This window comes from Cololabis saira, chromosome 14 (assembly GCF_033807715.1).
Source record: "Cololabis saira isolate AMF1-May2022 chromosome 14, fColSai1.1, whole genome shotgun sequence".
In the NCBI taxonomy this organism is placed as follows: Eukaryota; Metazoa; Chordata; class Actinopteri; order Beloniformes; family Belonidae; genus Cololabis; species Cololabis saira.
Genome location: NC_084600.1, coordinates 38,993,834 through 39,013,371, shown reverse-complemented (window position 1 = coordinate 39,013,371; position 19,538 = coordinate 38,993,834). Strand labels below are relative to the sequence as shown.

The following is a 19,538-nucleotide window of genomic DNA, read 5'->3' as shown; positions in this document are numbered from 1 at the left end:
ACTTGTTGAACTGAGGTTAAGCTGCGAGTTGAACATCAAGTGTTCTGGCCATTCTGCCAGAGAACTTTTCAAATACCGCATGCTGCTGTTACTCACTTGCTCTAATGTCACACATCCAGAAGAGCTAGTGACAGCCCACTGCCATAAAACCACTGGCAATTTGTCACAACTGATTAAGCAAATTAAGATAAGACTGTAAACTGTCTCAGGCTGGAACATCAGCCTCTGACCATGACATTTCTCTGATCTAATTTTTTTTAAACATGACTGAAGACGTGCAGGGTGTAGGGAAGTAATTTAAGGGTTAAGTTAACCCTTGGTAATAAGATTCATGTTCATGACAGCCACATCAGCGCCTACTCAACTGGAAAGCCACAGGAAACATCTTCATCCCACTGTGATGCATTACCGTCCAGGGAAAACAGCTTTGTCTGAAAACTTGACCTGTAAAGCTTAAAACAATGGATGTAGCCATGTAACGCTCAATAATTATACCGAGACATACAGGACTGTCTCAGAAAATTAGAATATTGTGATAAAGTTTCTTTATTTTCTGTAATGCAATTAAAAAAACAAAAATGGCATACATTCTGGATTAATTACAAATCAACTGAAATATTGCAAGCCTTTTATTATTTTAATATTGCTGATTATGGCTTACAGTTAAAGATTAAGATTCCCAGAATATTCTAATTTTTTGAGATAGGATATTTGAGTTTTCTTAAGCTGTAAGCCATGATCAGCAATATTAAAATAATAAAAGGCTTGCCATTTTTCAGTTGATTTGTAATGAATCCAGAATGTATGACATTTTTGCATTACAGAAAATAAAGGACTTTATCACAATATTCTAATTTTCTGAGACTGTTCTGTAACTTAAAGTACTCCTTGATATTAGAACAAACCAGCAACTCTATCTTCAAAAGAGAGAAAACTAAAAGTCACAGCATCCGGTTGTAATTTAGAGAAGCTTCTTAGCTGCCTACAATCAGTAAACATGGTAACTGTTATAGACGTGAATAATTACAGGCTGACTATTCATTTCATTAACTCAAGAAAGAGGTAAAACTTGCAAGGTATTGATCAATGTGACTTAAATGGCATCACATTTCCTTTATTTTATTTTATTCTATTTATTTTAGATGCTTTTGGTGAAGAGCACTATCGTTCAAATTGCTTCCCAGTCCTATCAGTTTGTAAACATGAGTGGGCTCTAATAAGAGACCTGCTAACCCTGCTGTAGAGTGAATTCAGGATGGAACACAGAGCTAAATACGGCCACAGGTGTACACTCACAAGTTAAAAAAAAATTAAACATAAAGACCTGTGTACATAGATAGAAGCCACAAAGATGAAGAAAAGGGGTAAAAATGTTATTCAGGATGTCTTGAGATGGAGTCGCTGTTGGGATTATTTTAAAAAGATGAAAACAGGCAACTGTGACAGTTTTGATACAGGACTGGTAAGTAAGAGTGAAGATTTGCCTATCGACTTTGAAGCTTTAGAGTGAGCATGTGCTTTGGAAACATTCGAGAGGGAGGGGATTTAGTCTGAACTCAATCCTTTCTGTAATCTGTTATACTTTACACCCTGTTCAAACCACTTGTTTCTGGGGAAACGCGATACAAGGTTGTCTTCTTTAAAGGAACATTTTCTTGTTCAGCAGCTTTGAGAGAGAGGTGCACCATTTGTTTGAAAGTTGAGAAATGATCTATAGCCACTGTTTTTGTAACGCTGACATTTAACTCAACAAATCAAAAAAGGGGCTTTGCAAGCACAAATTGAGACAAGGAAATTCCAACCAAGTCAAAATGATATTAGCTCCAAGAGCTGGTTTATTTATCAGCCAACTTTGATGATGTGCACACCTGAAAAGGTGTTCCCAAAGACGAAGACTATTTTTCACTGGAATTAATGGGAACACTTTCTTGGAACTATTCTACCCCCATACATTGCAAATTCATATGAGCTTATGCTATTTATACCTAAACCTTCTGGACAGTGTAAATAATAATCAAGTTCTTCCAGATTTTTTATAAACCTCTTTCATCACAATCCCATTTCTGCTAAACTGGCCCAGGTTTTTAAATCAGGAGAAAACAAGCGGGAACACTGAAATAACGTAAGTTTGTGGGTAATAGAAGATAAAGAATTATGGTCAAATTCTTCTGTCACACATCTGCTAAAATTGAGAACTGCTGATCTGACGGCCAACTCTTTACAGATGCTGACAAATTTGAAGTTCTAATGGCATTTTACAGTGCTATGATACCGATTAGGGATGTAATCATATGGGATTTCACAGTACGGTATCTTTTTTTGTTTCAAGATTTTTTGAGGTACTAGGGGCCAAATACGGTTTGACCCCTACTGATGCATTCAATGACAAGTTGAAACTTAGAAAGTCCAACCTGTGACTGGAACAGAACAAGAAAGAAAATACCAACAAGAAACTAAATTTCTAATTGGGATATAAACATCAGACAAAGTACCGTCATGAAGTGAGTTTTGGTTAAGCCAAATAAAAGTAGATTGCGTGGCAGAAAAGTATTTTACTCTTAAAAAAATTAAAAGTAAATCGTATTTTGCAAAAAATGTACCGCATGCTACAACAACAGCGAATGAGAAATTAATTTTCTGATGGCGTTGAGTTACGGAAACGTGTCTGTGTGAGACAGAAAGTGAGGATAAAATAATCTAAACGTGACAAAACACCAGACCAATTACAAGCAAATGACTTTGAATCTGATTCCAAATCAGACGTAGTAAATAACAGTCATGAAAAAAATTGAGAGGGCTTGGGAAATTATCGTACTCATTGATCGTATACGGAACGGAAATCAAAATAATTTTAAAATTATGATGATTATTGTACATAAAACAACAGAAGACACGAATCAAAAGAGAAATATGAAAAGACTCCACCAGAAAGCAAAGACAGCCACAAAAGAGCAGAAAATGACAAGTTGGTGACAGACAAGATCAGCAGGCAGGAAGGGAAAGACAACGGGCTGAAAAGACACAGGTGCAAACAAACAGGATCGAAGGGACCAAGGAAAGTTCAACTGGAACAAAGAAACCAAGAAAAAAACAGGAATTTGACCAGTGCAACAAAGAAACCGAAGAGAAAGAGAAGAAAGCAAATCCCTAAATGATGGCAAGTTCTGACAGACTGATAGCAGGAATGAGGGTTTGCGGTTAACCGTGAGACAAAAGAAAGAATAAAAGCATTTCCCAGTTCTGTAAATCAGTGAATCCAACATGATGTGAAGCTGCAGGTAGAGATAAAGATAAGACGGCTGGATATTTCTGCTCTAAAGTGGGTCTATAATGGAACAAAGTCCTGCAAATCTGAGTGGCATATTTTCAGAGCCGAGTTACCCCAAAACAAAGTGATAGCACTGGGAGTCATTATTTGAGTTACTGAGTTCCCATTTTAAACCGCAGAAAACAAAAAGCTCTAAAGCATATAGAAGGTAAAAGTTATCATGTCCCTTTCAAGGCACTTGTGCAAGACATAGTTTGAGCGTAGACTGGGATGATGTGGGACTTATTTTTGATACCTTCTTTTTCCACAATGGGGAAATGATTATAGTGGAATCAATAACTTACTCTTCAGGTCTCAAACTGAAGCAGGTGCTCCATGTGGCTTTTACAAAAGCATAATCTACTGTTTTTAGGATTTGTATCTTCCTTTAATTTATTTTATTATGTACCTTTCATTGTGTCAGGACTCCAATATATTTCATTACTAGCATGTGTAATAAGGCCTAGGTCACCTACAGGTGACAGGTTGATATTTGTGATTAAATGTTTTTTTTTTTTATTTGAACATACAGTAATTCCCTAACCAAAACCCTTTTCGGCTCCTCTCCACGTTAAAAGGGTTTCTGTTAAACATCTGTGGTATTTACTGCACCCTGCGTACATCCTCGGCGTCATCATTACCGGCACTCAGCTGCAGTTGTCCGTCTTCTCTGATGCCCACTAAACATTCATTTGTATGCATACGGCCGAGTAGTTAGGGACTCGGGCACTATTTAGAACAACAATTTTTATGGTAAGTGCCAATCGGTCATGCTGTGCTCTCTCAGGGACGGGAGGGACTGAAAAAAAACAAAGACGGGTGTGTACGGACAGGGTAAAAGGAATGGGTGGACAGGGGGACTGGAAGGGCGACAAAGAAACCTGAGGTAGGAAAAGGTACAATACCCCGCATAGACATGCAGAATTAAAATAATAATTAAAGCTGCAAGCAGCGATGAACGGGCCCTCGCACCCTTGTGCACGTTCAGGCGTGCTGCAGTGGAAGCGCTTGTATGACTTGCATGTAGATTCTTAAGGCCTGGACATTTAGCGGATGACACCAGCCACGACTCTTTATGTCAAACCATTCAAAAGTTATGGCAGAAAGTAGGAACTATCAAAAATGGACCAATTAGATGAAGGGTGGTCGCGCTTTTTGGCGTCTAGTGTCGCCACGGTAACGCTTTTGACTGAGAAAAGTAATGCACATCGTTTCAGGATGGAGACGCACATTTTGATGTATGACACACCTGGGTGCACGTTACAGTTCGGGCGAAGAAGCGTCCGAAAAAATGGCATAAATTGCGCCAAAATAACAAGATTAATTAAAAATGGCCGACTTCCTGTTCGGTTTCGGCCATGGCGCCAAGAGACTTTTCTTTAAGTTGTGACATGATACAGGTGTGTACCGATTTTCATGCATGTACGTCAAACCGTATTGTGGGGCTTGAGGCACGAAGTTTTCTAGGGGGCGCTGTTGAGCCGTTTTGCCACGCCCATTAATGGAAACCATTAAATATCAAAATTTTTCACCAGGCCTGGCTTGCATGTAAAATTTGGTGCACATTTTTCGGGCACGTTTAGGGGGGCAAAAAGACCCTCATTTCGTCGGAAGGAGGAGGAAAAAAAAAAAAAAAAAAAGGAGGAAAAAAAAAATTCCTACAGATACAATAGGGCCTTCGCACTGTAGGTGCTCGGGCCCTAATAATGGCTAGTGTACAAAGTAGTAATGTACTGTACTGTTAGTTCCGTAGGGTGTAACAATGTTTTTAGAATGGGAGGCAAAAAAAAATGATGTACGTTTGGAGAATCTCATCCATTACAATCATGATTTGGAAAATGAGGTGAAGAATGAGGTGAATGAGTTCAAGAAGGTTGCACAGCTTTAAGTTTTATGTTTTTCATGTATTTGTTGTGTATGCCAACGGCGGACATGAATTTAGAATGTATTTGCTTGACACTTAAGATACACTGATCAACAACGACAACGCTGTTACTACCCAATTTATACGACCAGGTCTTCCTTGTGCCTCTAGTTCGGCTCTGACCCTTCAGACTTTGAAGAAAAGACGAACTGATTGTGTCCTGGAGACTCTGGTGTATTAAGTGATCATTTGGGTTCTATGGGTTGTGGGGGATCTCCTTGGACTGTCTTCCCACAGTTACCGTCAGATCTGTAGGGGTTTTGGAGATGAAACAAACACCTAATAACCTTATTATGTTCCTATCGCTCTTCTTCAGGAATTTTTTAACAAAGTCACTGCTGACCTGCGCATGTCAGGATGCAGGTTTTCCGAGCAGAGCATTGCATTTTAACAAGATGGGGAGTGTTTACTCAAATTACCAGTCAGTGACACAGGAAGCCAATAAATCAGTTGTCCGATCTACTGAAAATGCCTGAACTTTCTCAGATATATTCCCGAATAGCAGCTGGTTAAACACTGCATGCAAGGTTGGTGTAACGTGCAACAGTCATGTGAAGAAAGACATTTTTTTAGACAGAAATGATTTGTTGTTCACTTGAAGTTGTTATTGGATTTGTAGATATGAACTCAACAAGTTTGAGAACATTTTTCTGTCACTGGACTCATGCGCAGTGTAGGAACTCATATCTCAGTGTCCCATCAGCTCAGTTAACTGGGAAAAAAAAAGAAAAAGAAGCCATGAATGTGAACTCCTTCACTTTTGGTTGGTCCTAATAATGTTATCCTGTAATCAAAAGCGGTTGATGTCCAAACTAATGGGGAAATGTTCTTTATTGTTTAAAATATAAAATTGAAATATGGGCAAAAACAACAAGAGGTGAGAGTTCCTGGTTGTTGTCTACAGGAAGGAAGGCAGGAGAGGAGACATCTCAGGAAATGACCTAAACAGGCTCTATTTTTGACTCCAAGAGCAAGAAACATCCTGACAGTTTCCAGGTTATTTGGTCGAGTTAAAAATCAACTGTCTGGTGTAACTCCCTTTTAAATAATGTGACAACTTTTAACCTGCAAATGACTCGCCAAAGTCAGAGAATTTAAAAACACCATGACAGCTGAGACAGCATGGCATCAAGTTTATAAAGGAAACTTGAGCAACGATTTACTCTCAAACTGAGAACAAAACGACCTGATTAATATAATTGAGCTGCTCAATTTCAAACCCAGATTGCACATTTAGGAAACACCATCAATTAGCAATCGGGAGCCATTCAGCGCTTTCCCCAGCTCACAACTGGTATTACTTTGCTTTGTTCTGGAGTTGATTGCAGTCATTAAATCTTAACAGTTTTAGCATTTTACAGTCTTAGGTTTTAAACATTAAGAGCATAATTCACCCTTTACAATGCTTTGTTGAAACAAGATTTAACCGTGGTGAATATGTGATTGCCCAACTAAAGCACATATTACAGCACAATCAGCGTTAAAGCCGACAGCGTCGCTGGAATGAATGATAAAACTCTCCAATAGAAAAGCACTGGTTAAGCTTTGAAGTGAAAGTAACTTCCTTGTTTTAGTAAATTCCTCTTTTTGTTATTCATATGAGGCATGGGGTATGTTTTAGAGGAGAAATGCTCATTGGCTGGTGGAGTCCAATTATCTGGGGAAGCTGAAATGATGTACAAAGACAGTGAAGACAGAGCCAGGCTGCCATACAGGTAATGAATTAGAGACTTCCTTCTTATGTGACCTGCTTGATGGTTGGCTCGAGCTTTGATAGAAGATAAATAATATGAACAGTAATGTGTCATCCTCCAGGTGCCATGTGATGCAGATCGTCAGTGAGTTAAAAACAAACAACTCAGAAAACTTTCACATCTGCATGAATACAATTTACAACATCTCTGTGTATTTTGATCAAATACAAATCTCTCTTCTTTTAAAGGTTTGCATGCAATTTCCCCTGATCTAAAATTGCAACAAACAATGAAGGGTGAGGTCATAATTTCCATGTAAATTACTTTTTTTCAACCGCCAAGTTGGAAGATTTTGGCTCGGCTAGATTTGATTCCTTCTCCAAAGTTTAATCCTCAAATTATCTCTCCCTATGCAATTCCTTCTCTCCTCTCGTCTTCATTTCCACACCACTTTTCTCCCTCTTCACTTCCTCCTTTCAGCCTAATTTGCCTCTCATTTTCCTCAACCCCTCACACTGGAAAGTCAATTAGCAGCACTTCTTGTGGAGGATGCAAAAAAAATCCCAGGCTTAGTTAAGGTGCTTTGAAGATGTACTGTATCAGTGGGAGAAAAAATAAATAAATAACCTTTTCTGTATTTCACAGTATTTATTTAAGTGTCTAAAGTGACAATTACTACAAGAAATATAACCTAACCTGTCACTTTGTTTAGGTTACCCAACATGAATATATTTTTATTCAGCGAACAGTTTAGATTTGCAGGTTATTTTTTTTTTTATTAAATATTTAAAAAAAAAAGATTTGCAGGTTATTGTGACATCAAAGAGTCAGATCTGAGTAGAATTATACAAACTCCCCATTTTGATTGTCAAACATCATTCGACATTTGTGGTACATGTGAGGCAGCTGTCACATACATTTTTGAATAGAAGGGGAAGGGTTGAGTGGCTCCACCCATTAAAACTAGTTGCTATAATCAGAGCTGTAAAAACATGAGGTGCGTCCGAAATGCCATACTAAAAAGTATATACTAAAAAGTATACTTAAATTCGGCACACTTTTGAGTAAATATCAGTAGTCTGCATTAATTCGGACGTACTATTAACTATTACGGCAGGGAGTGATGCACATGTCACTCCCTGCCATAGGGAGGGGGGGTGTTCGGTGGAAAAAAACCATAAGTGGGAAAAAAACCGTACAATTAAGAAAGGCGTTGTAATATAAGGAAATAGACTGGTTGCTCCCGTAACGGTTGCGCACCACAAACATAAATCGTTGGCCAACCAAAAAGTAACCACATAAGAATTTGACCTAACATTTACCAGGAGGTTGAACCAAAACAACATAATGCTGGGAGATTTTTTTCTTTGAAAAGCATGCCTAAATCAAATGTATTTGATTTATGCAATGGTGAAAAAATTGGCAAAATAAATTAAAAACTGCAAAGAACCATGTTTGGCATTGTTCGGTATTCGGCCAAGTGTTTATTATTATTTTCGGTTTCGGCTACAAATTTTCATTTCGGTGTATCACTAGTTGTTACCATGGTAACCTGTCACAGCAACGCTGGCAGGGCTCCGCTCCTTCCCGTTTATTCTGGCCGAAACAAGATGACATTATATAATATTAGTATATAATAATATTATTATAATTAATATTATACTTATGACATATACGTATCACTTAGCAACCAAACGCCGCTGCATTGCATTGTGGGAAGTTTCTGCTCGGCTAGTGTCCATCGATCCACACTAAAGAAATTCTCCAGAATGAGTATGGATAGAGCATAATATTGAGTACGTTCTAATGTTTCGGACACACTAAAAAATCTCACATACTCATTTTGCATACTCATTAGGGTGGAAGTATGCGATTTCGGACGCAGCCATGGTTGAGAAGGGAGCTTCTCAACCATGGCTTTCCCTGACCCCTTCCCTTCAACCCTTCCCCGACCCTGCACCCCAACCTGGGACTTGCTGATTGGGCCGGAGCTTCGGGAGCTGCGTGCTGGCCTGCGGTCCCCACCCCTGGTCATCCCGTTGCTGCTTCCACCTGCCTGCTGGGCTGTTGCCGTCCCTGACCCACCAGTCTGGCCCTCGGCAGGAGGGTCCCCCCTTATGAGCCTGGTCCTGCTCAAGGTTTCTTCCCTCCTAAAGGGGAGTTTTTCCTTGCCACTGTTTGGCTTAAGGTTTTTCTCCCACTAGGGGAGTTTTTACCTGCCATTGTTTATGTAATAACTGCTCGGGGGTCATGTTCTGGGTATGGGTCTCTGGAAAGCGTCTAGAGACAACTCTGTTGTATTAGACGCTATATAAATAAAATTGAATTGAATTGAGCTTTGTTTCTGCATCTCTGTGGTGTTTTGATTGAAATGTGTTGACTTTTGAAAAAAGATCATATCGTGCCTTCCTTGAAAACCAACAAAAGCCCACTTTCAGAAGTTATGGAGGCAGAGGGGAACCATTACCAAAGGCAACCCCACGTCACGTGTAAAACAAAAGACCTCATTGTGTACTCGCTAATAAAATGATCCACATTTACTGTATAACCTCCAAACGTTTCACAGATAAGTGGTGCCATGGGACATGCTACCAGTGTGACAAGTAACTGAGGGGAGGCTTCTCAACCCAAGTCCTCAGCTACTACTGCCCTCATTTTTTTCCAGTGGTGTCCCTGCGTCAACGAAACTGCTTCTAATTCATTTGAATTAGGTGTCTTGTAGCATTTGAAACAGTGGTACTTGAAGTCCAGGGCTGAGAAGCTCTGAACTGCGAATGTCAAGTGTGTCAACTGCACATTTCTGCTTTCCATGGGCTCTTTTATGCAGCTTTGTCCAACGCAGTAAGTTAATCTTACCTTCATTCTCACAAACTACTTTTTTTTTCTTCTTCTTCTTCTCGGAAAATCTTTTGTTAGCACTGGAGTGGTTGTAAAAGTGAATGATGGGCTACTGGCAGCTTAATGTATCCCCTGCTGTGACTGAGGAATGAAAAGCTAGGAAGCCAGTCCAAGATGTGAGTGAGCGATCCACAATCATCTTTTAGAAAAGCAGCAATTTTAGCAATAACTCCAGAGGACCTCCATTTACTTGCTTTTGCGGTTTGAACTCAAGGTTTTTGCGATTCTGATGGGATTGAAGTCTCTTCAATACAAGTCCTCAATTTTGGCATAAGCAACATGTTGCCTTGTGTGTTGTGTGCAGCTCCAATGTGAGTTACAAGAACAAATGAATTATCTCATTAAAACCCCATCACCAACTGTTGGGTCATCAGCTGCAGTTCAGCCAATGCATTTCTCGCTCCCTGTGTTCCAGTCTTCAATTTTGATTCACTCTTTTCTTCTCTCTGTGACATCCCTTTCACTTTCTCAAAAATGCCATGGCTATTTCTTTTTGATTTTCTGTCTTGTAACTTTGCACAACTTCAATAGTAACACATTTCTTTAAAGGTTTTTAAAATATTTATTTATCTACAGTATGACACAGGGCAAGACTAAATGTTGAGTAAGTCAGAGCAAAGACAGCTTCTTAAATGATAGAGGGAGCCCATTATGTTTTTCCAACTCTAACTAAATAGTTTTTAAAAGGTAAGATAAGAAAACAGCAACAACAAAAAGCCTGCCCCTAAAATGAAAGCAAACTTTACTTAAGTTGATCAACAACAGGGGAGGGTTGGTGTGCACGCACATCGATGACGGGGCATGTTTTACTGAGAAGCGCCGGGACAAGAGGGAAAGATTTACAAGCTTTCCATGGTTTGGTGATATTTCATTCAAATATCAACTGACATTAGGTTATTCAGAAATCCCTTACCCTACCTAAATATGACTATATGGGTTAGGTTCTGAAACCTAAACCAGCACGAAGTGACATTCAGGATAAAGTGCAAATGTTCACCCCAACCTTTATTGATTCTGCTTATTGATCCCATTCTTTTATTCCCAAATCAATTCTATACTGAGTCTCAATTAGGAACCTAATAAGCCTTTATGGGTTAATAAAGTCAAAAAAATAGCTTTACTAGCTCCATTTCCAAAACGAACACTGCTAAAAGATGAGTAATGTATCAGGTTAAAACTTAATATTCACAACTGCGAGTGGGTGACTGCATCATTGCATATCAAAAGAAGTGTCTTATACTTTAGGTCTCATTGTTGAAGCTATGTACGTGTTCAGCAACATCCTGCACTGATTACATAACTGATCAGTTTACAGCTCGGAAATTCTGAACCAATTTCTGATTCTCGCCTCAGCTGAAAACGGTTTCAAAGCAACAGCCGAGCCAAAGTTCATACTTTTTTTAATGCATGCAAAAAAGGACCCTGGCTCCAAAAATGCTGTTTAGAAATAGGTCTACTAAGATAGATTTAGCCTTGGATGACCCAACCATGTCCTCCAGCAGTGTTTGTGATAATGTAACTACGGCTCTACAGTACCTTCATCAAAGAAATGCATCATTACTGTACATGATACCAGCATTTTCAGACTGTGGGTTGCTTACATAAAAAAACTACAGAGGAATAATGAGATGAAACAGACTACATTTATTTCGAGAAAAGCAGAGTTGAAGAATGTCACTGCAGGTGGAGAATCACATACCAGCTCACACTACAGTTGTTACAGGACTGCGTGTGAAGACAGTTAGTGTGAGTAAAACCTTTGCACTGTAAAGAAAAGAGGGATACACACCCACTGAGACCACTCCTGTAACAGATGTAAGTGGAAAAAAAATTGACTGGTTTTCTGCAGACATTCAGTACGTTTACATGCACTAACAGAAATGCAAATTTTTGGCTTAATCCGGCCGATATCACATTTTTAAAAGCCATGTATACACCTTAGCCGGGCTGTAGTGGAACCGAACTGAAGCTCTTGAGATCGAGCTTTTAGTGCCAAATAATGCGGACCTAAGTCGAGTTATTCCCACATGTATACGCAACCCATGCTTAGTCAAGCTAGTGACTGCCCCAGGACTCCCACTTCCGGAGTGACAACACCACGAAAGCCAGAATATCAACACTGTAGGAGAAGAAGAAGACGAACAACAAAGACCTAACCGGAAGAAAGCCAAGGCAAAAGTGCATGTGGCGCCACCTAGCATCACGGAGTCGACCACACCTCACTCAATAATCGATTGTCTTCTTACTCATGTATACTTGGATTGCTCAGAAACTCCAGTTTAATCCTCAGCTAGATTGTTGCCAATAGCTTAATTTAGATGTGCATGTAACCGCACTGATTGTGATGGAGTTGAGAAGTTTTTGATTTGGTAGTTTTACAAACTTTTACCATGGACAGGTGGCATTAACGGATGAACAGCTAATTGTAGATTTAAGGCTGAGTTATGGTTCTGCGTCAAAACGACGGCGTGCCTACGGTGTGTGGTACGCGTCGACGCGTACCACACACCGTCACTGACGCCATCACTGACGCCGTCACTGACGTGCACCTCCCGAAAATTGTAACTACGTGTCGAGGCGACAAAGACCACACGCAGACCACACGCAGACGAGAGGGCTGTGATTGGTTCGCTTGGTAGCAACACATTTCCGGTTTGAAGCAGTCGTGAACTTTCAGCGCTCTTTTCTTCGTGTATGTGTGATTTTTTTGGTTTTGTTTTTTTGCACAGTAGTTTTCCTTATCTCTTTGATTCACTGTGACCGGAAAAAGTCGGATAAACCATTCAGGAAAAGATTGCAAATTAGCGGTCACGGGGGGTACTGCACCGCGGAGAATTGGAGTGACGGAGAAGTCCGAAGGGTTCACGACGGTGTCACGGTGACGGCGTAGGCACGGCGACGTTTTGACGCAGAGCCATAATTCTGGCATAACTCTCTCCTACAAGCATGCTTAAATGAGCCAAATGATAGCGAAATGAAGCTGCCATCGTTACCAGAAATATGTGACCTCCATTTTACAGAGTACCTTGCCCTGTTGCTGTTACCCTAGCCCGAACCACTGCTAAGGCACAAGACCAGCAATGACGAAGTTAACAGGACGTTCTCAAAAGGTTAAATCTTTTCATCTACGCAGTTTAACCTTTATGGTCTTTGAAGGACATGCCTTCCTGGGCCATTGCATCCAAAGGATTCAGCCCCTGAGGTGGGACATGGCTATTATAGTGTCATCACAGAAGACTAAATAAAGTTATCTCCTCTGATACAAATGTAATTGGTTTTATGTGGGTACATGAGAAAGAAAATGACTACTGAAACAGTTTTACTCAAAAGACCATGACAAAGGAAGTCAACAGTCAGGAAACTTGGGGGAATTGGGTGGTTGAGCTGCACACATCACAGCCAGGGGAGCCACGCTTGTAAATATATTGATGTCATATGCGAGCGTAGCTTCCTGACTGCAGTTAGAGGCCACTTGCAGGAAGACAGCGAAAAGCTCACGAGGAGACAGACAGCAAGTCGGGGTCGGGAGGTTGGGGAATATTCACAGATCCAATTCTGTTCCCAATATAACAGTGTGGCCCGACAGCTGCTGTGTGCCGAGAAGCAGGTGGTCTGTTTTACATGTCAGAGTCGCAGTGGGACTCAGGAGCTCTCCTGCTGGTGGAGGCAACTTCAGCCAAATGTAATCATTGTATAAACAAGTGCAAAGACGACAGAAGACAGAAATCGCTGCTGGCTGTTAGCAAGACACAGCAGTGGCTGTTGGTTCTCAATTCTTTCTTTATTCTATGATAGACTGATTTACAAATATGTTATTAAATCATGAAGCGAACTTTCCTCACTTTGATAACGTACCCAGGAAGAAGCCACGCTTTACTGCCAGTCTAGGTCAATAATGTGCTGCTGGTGAATGAATGTTCCTTCAAAAATTAAACTGAATTGAATTAAAATGTTTAATGTCTCATAGACAAGGAATGGTCAACAACACTGAGGGTCCATCTGTGTTTTGGATAAAGAATCATGGAGCTTTAATATGAAGCAGTTTCTGCAGAAGCCTGGATACTTAACTGATAAAAGTTACATCAAGGAACTCCCAAATACATTACTAGCATTAATGTAAAACAAGAGTAAAAGCAAACAAAGATATGTTTACAGATACAGGTATATGTACCCCTTTCTACACAATTCCCTCAGAGAAACCTGTTCCTTCTTGAATGCCAAGAAATTCAGAACTGTCCAGCTTAATTTGATTGCAGGTTCGCTATAAAGTTTTGATTTGCATATTTCATTTACGTGACCACCCTCAGCAAAAAGAGCCCAACGCTGCTGCATCCCAATAAGTGTAATCAAGCGTGGCCAGATTTTGGCCTCACCACGCTTGCGAAGGTCTGTTGACAATCTCATCAGAAGAAATTGGAATAATGAGACCTTTGCAAATCCCCAGGCAGTATATATCTGGGTTTGAGGATTCATTGACTTTCTGTCTGGATATAAACAAGTTCTCACAGGTGTAATTTCAAAGTCTACATGATGTTTTTTTTTTCTTTTATTACATTTAAAAGAACAGGGTGGGGGCTGTGGAGAACGCAAATCAAAGCTTTCAGGCACACCTTGAAGGACCGTTCATGAAGAAGGAGACAGAAGCCTTGTTTGCAACTGTGTAACTGCAAACACACCTTTTTATAACCTAAGTTTGGATGTCACTGATCAGACAAAAGCGCTGGCCAGAACAGGTCAGAAATACATTAAAGCTGCATTTGACCTATCACTTTCCAAAACTTTCCACGAATTAAATGAGAACAGAAAGCAATGAGCTTCCTATTAAAAACAGAATCCCCATCCCAACAATATGTTACAAATACATTGTGAGAGTTGTGATAGTGGTATTTTTACAGCTTTGTTGCATCATTTCTTCCTTTTTACAGGTGAAACTGAAAAAGAAGAAAGTGACTGCTGTTAGCCTCAGGTGGCGTCTGGACTGGACTTCAGAGAGACCAGTGTAGTTTGTGGACTATATCAGTCTAGTCTCAGAAAACCTGTCAAACGTTATGTCTGCCAACATGTCAAAAATGTATTAATGTTGCAATCCATCACTGTACCTGACAGCAGTTTTTTTTTTTTTTTCATTGTGCAACTTTTACATTAAATAACAAGAACGGGAACTCAAAAACAAGTCCAATATGTAAACCAGGAACCATGTTGATTATTGGGAGCCGCTTAATTATGTATTTTAAATCTATGCCCAACCATATGTTAACTGCAACCTTGGCAATTTGTATTGAAAGGACGGTAAAAGAATTGCTAAGCAAAAAAAAAAGCTTCAATAACTTCAAAAACTTTGTTCAGAAACAAGTCCCAAACTAACCATCACTGGTTGAGTTTCCATTACCCTTTTTAGCTTAAGAAAATCAAAACCCTGAATTTGCAATAAAGGTCACGCTGCAGGGGTGTTTCCATTGAACTGTGTTTTAAAACAAGCGTAATTCTCGTCACTTTCTGTATCTCGTTCCTCCAGACTTCTCTTCCAAACAACAAAAAAGTAAAATCTCGACGTTGAAGAAAAGAATAACATTGTTAGTCTTTTTAAAAATGATTGCGATTGCTACCTCTGTTGAAAAAGTAGTCAACAGAGGATGAAGGCAGCAGATGATCATTCAAATGATTATTCAGAGAGATGTTATATACCCTAATGCAGTATTGTATAATGATTAAGTTGTGTAATGGCACAACTACATCGTAGTAATGAGGCCAAAAATAGCTAGAAACTAGATTTTGATTACTTTAGATACTTTAGATTGACCAACTACGTCACATTCAGCACTGTCAGACACGGAAATGCACAAAAAGTGTTGCCATTACACTTTTGCGATAAACTGGATTATCGAATTGTCTGACAAACCACCTCGTGTAAATGTCAAAAGGTTTTAGCGATATTTGGGAGTTTTATCGAATTACAGCCATTTCCATCATGGTTTTCTTTTTCCATTTTTGGGTTTTGTGCAAATCTAAGAGCAAAGGAAACGTGACTACTCACACAAATATTAGTGGACTAGGACCCGCCATTCCTCTTATAACCTGTAGCCAAATGAAAGCTAGCGAGAAGTGAAAAGTCATGATGTAGGAACACGGGTGACGACCTAGAACGTTGGCATGCTGAGGAATTCAACTTACTCTGCCTCTGTGCCAGGACAATTAGTCAAGACAATACAATTGTTGTGCAATAGGTTGAGTCTGCATTGGATGACGAGGTGAACCAGTGCGTGGGGCTCTACGTGATGCCGTCATGCATGCGACCAAATGAGTCCGGTGCACACAGGCAACATAGAACATGCATGACTCAGCAAAAAAGGTGCGCCTGCTCGATTCACATGCAAGACCCATGAAAACCATGAAAAGCAAAAGAATTAGTTATTGAGCTAAACTAGACAGACCGAAATAAACTCATACACCATTCAGAAAAAGCTTCTTTTCTAGGAACAAAAGTGTTGGCAAAAGAGTTTAAATTCTGCCAACTTTTCATCAATTTAAAGCGTGCCACACAGCTGAGGTGCTGAGGATTGGCTTTCTGAAGGTTAAAAAACAAACAAACAAGGACACGCAAATAAATTCTAATAATTATTAATATGTAAAAATGATGAATTAATAAATACATCATTATGTAATTATAATTCAAAAGCTGTTTAAGAAGTGATATGATACATCCATAGGACTTTCAAATGAATATTAATTTTGTACAATTCCAACGTGATTCTCATTGGAACTTGTGCTACATAATAAATTAACAATAAGCAACCTTTTAGTTTAGTTTAGTGTTTTTTGTTTCTTTTCTTTGAAATCTCACCTGAATAACATTTCTTAATTCACGCAATAGCTCCAAAACTTGAAACAACTACCAGATTTATGCACAGAGGACATTTAGAAAAAAAGAAAAATAAACTTTGCAATAAAACAGGTTTGATTTAAGAGGAATATAGCAGAAAATTGCTATGTTTACTTCAGTAAGTCTGGTACTTAGCAGCTTTGCCAGTAAATTGATCAATGGCCACATCCTGCTTGTAGTTTATTGACGAAAGCCTGCTATCAACACAGAAGCCTTGATGAAAAGTGCATGCAGCACAGTCTCAAATAAACTGAAAGTGTCATCTCAAGTCAATTTTATATGATTTAGATGAAGCAAAAAAAATGTCATTCAGATGCTTGGACACTTAGAATCTGAGTTGCAGGCCTCTAGAAATGAAAATCCCTCATTTTACAGGTTATTACCCAAAACTTTGCAACAAGCGTTCTGATCTGGACGCTGTCACAACATGTTTAAAACCAGAAGTGACTTAACCACTGAACAGATCATGGAGCTAAGCAAGACCCACCACCAGCCAACAGCATGCAACCCCCCCCACACACACATGCCAGTGTTGAGGCGTGTGCATGGCCACCCTCCCCCCACCCCCCCACGGTCAGACCCTGACAGTAGCCTGCAGTCTGTCCACACTCTGCTACTTCCAACTTATTTATAGCAGCTTGTTCCCGAGAGGCACCAAGTAATTGAAACCAAATGTGTTACTGGGACTGTTGGGAGGTGGGGCAGACAGCCCACCCGGCCTGCCCCTATATACACAAAGATTGTATGAAGGTAGTGGGATTTAGAGCAAACAGCTTTGGCAATCACTTTCCTGGCAATTTATCTTTGAATGAAAGAAAACAAAATTCCAGAGCTTTGTTTGGCCCCCACTTGTCAGCATACAACAAATCAAATTTACCAGACTCAGTCTTGGGACCTGCATTTGTAAAGTAGTAATAATATACGTGCACACTCTCTCACACACACATACATAGAGTATATTTATTTATATATATATATATATATATATATATATATATATATATATATATATATATATATATATATATATATATATATATATATATATATATATTCTATTTTTTATTTTCCAATGAGCCCAAAGTGGAGATATACAAGAGATATGTGTACTTTTCCAATTAAGTAAGAACTTGACTTTAATTTGCTGCAGTTTTGAAGCAGTAAGCTTGCAGCAGTCAAAGCTCAGCCCACTTCCCCGCCCACCACAGCCACACCAACAATCACAGTTAATGAGCAGTCACGACAAGGCAGTGAAACCAAACTTACCATGTTTTCTCTTTTTCTTTCCCCCCTTTTGAGTCTCACGCCTGTCTTTCCCTCCCTCCTCAGCTCCCGGTGAACTCTGCTAAAAGTCGACTAGTGTCAGGCAGATAAAAATGGAATTGAGTTGCTGCTAAGAAGCTGCATGAGGCCTTTACTGACCAAGTCAAAGTCAGACAGCCGCCTCTCTCTTTCTCTCTCCTCCCCTCTGCCTTGTTCGCTTGTCAGCTTTTCCAATAACAAACCTCTCCCCGCCTCCTTTGGCCAAACCCCCGAGCAGTGAGCAGTTTCCTGGACGTTCGGAGGACTCCTGTGACCCTCCTCTCCTTCTCTTCCTTTTTTTTTTTTTTTAAACCGCGACTGCTCCGCTGTTGAGCGTCTTGTTGCCCAGCCTTCTGTCTACGAGCTGCAGCCCTGCCTTCCTGCCAGATTTAGAACACATGTGGGCTCTAGATTTGAAGTTTAAAGAGGCGGGACCTGCTGTACTGTTATGTTGCCATAGTGATCCCTCCTTTTTCAGGCCCTGAGTGATCCTGCTAATGTGTTTTTATGAGCAAACACATGGGGCGGAGTTTGGATTTTTATAAGTGAATGAACTGTGATTCACTTGGCTCCATTTATGGGAGTAGTGAAACATTTCTGACTCAAAAAGACACATATTCACAAGTGTTGTGGACCTGTGAGTCTGTCTGTGGACAGATGAAGCCGTACTAGAGTCAAAAACTTGGTGAGGAAGATGGTTTGAAAAATGCCTGAAAATGCCCACACACAATTCAATGTTTTGCTTTTTCTTCCTGGTCCAATAACACATGTGTTTGTCCCAATTCCCGTGCAATCACAATAAAGACCCAGAAAAGGAGAAATAGAAACATTTGGTTTTGTCACATGTTCTGTAACGGGCAGCACTCACATGATGAGATCCAGAATTATAACCATTTATTTATTGATATTTAAACCAACCCTTTTGGCATTGTCATGCCTGACTGACCAGCTCTCTAAGACAGCAAAGTTGAAAAGTGAGAAGTCCTTTGACAATATTCAACTGGATACGCTTCATCGGTGTGTTTAAAAGGGGAAAGAATAAAGAAACAGATGGAAGAATAACTGTCTGGAACAAGAAAGTGCTGTGTAAAAGTATGTGTGAAAGGATGAATGTGACTTTTAGTGTAAAAGCACTATATTAATGCAACCCATTTACCACAGGGCACATGAAGGAAAGTTGGAGGAGAGGAACAGAATCCTCAAACACACTACACACACTCATTTTCCTCTGTCTTCTTCCCCTCCATTCACTCACTGTTCACTTCTAGTCTAACTGTCTGTTTAGTTAAGTTCAGTCAGTCAACTCACGGCAATGATACGATGCATATGCTTATCATTTTAATATAAAGGTTGTGGTCCTATTACTTTCAGATCCTAGCCATATTGAGATTTCAGGGATTGATGAACAACAGTTTAATTCCATGTCCCGATCTGTGGATGATGGGGTGGTGGCGAGGTTTTAGAACAGCGCATTAGCAAGTGTGATATATGGATCAATTTACACCTTTACTGAGACCAGTGCAGGGTGTAGTT

At 39.8% G+C, this 19,538-nt stretch overlaps 1 protein-coding gene across 2 annotated transcripts in view; it reads right to left on the bottom strand.

Annotated features, from left to right (window-relative positions):
* sgcd (sarcoglycan, delta (dystrophin-associated glycoprotein)) overlaps nt 1-19,538 on the bottom strand; it is a 561,083-nt gene that overhangs the window by 240,118 nt on the left and 301,427 nt on the right. The window contains exon 1 of one of the 2 annotated variants that reach the window (XM_061740597.1): nt 17,970-18,253. The exons of the other annotated variant lie outside the window; for it this stretch is intronic. Coding sequence (XP_061596581.1) covers nt 17,970-17,972 — 3 coding nt within the window. The 5' untranslated portion in view covers nt 17,973-18,253. Of the gene's footprint in view, nt 1-17,969; nt 18,254-19,538 lie in introns of those variants that run through there. 2 annotated transcript variants of the gene reach the window in all.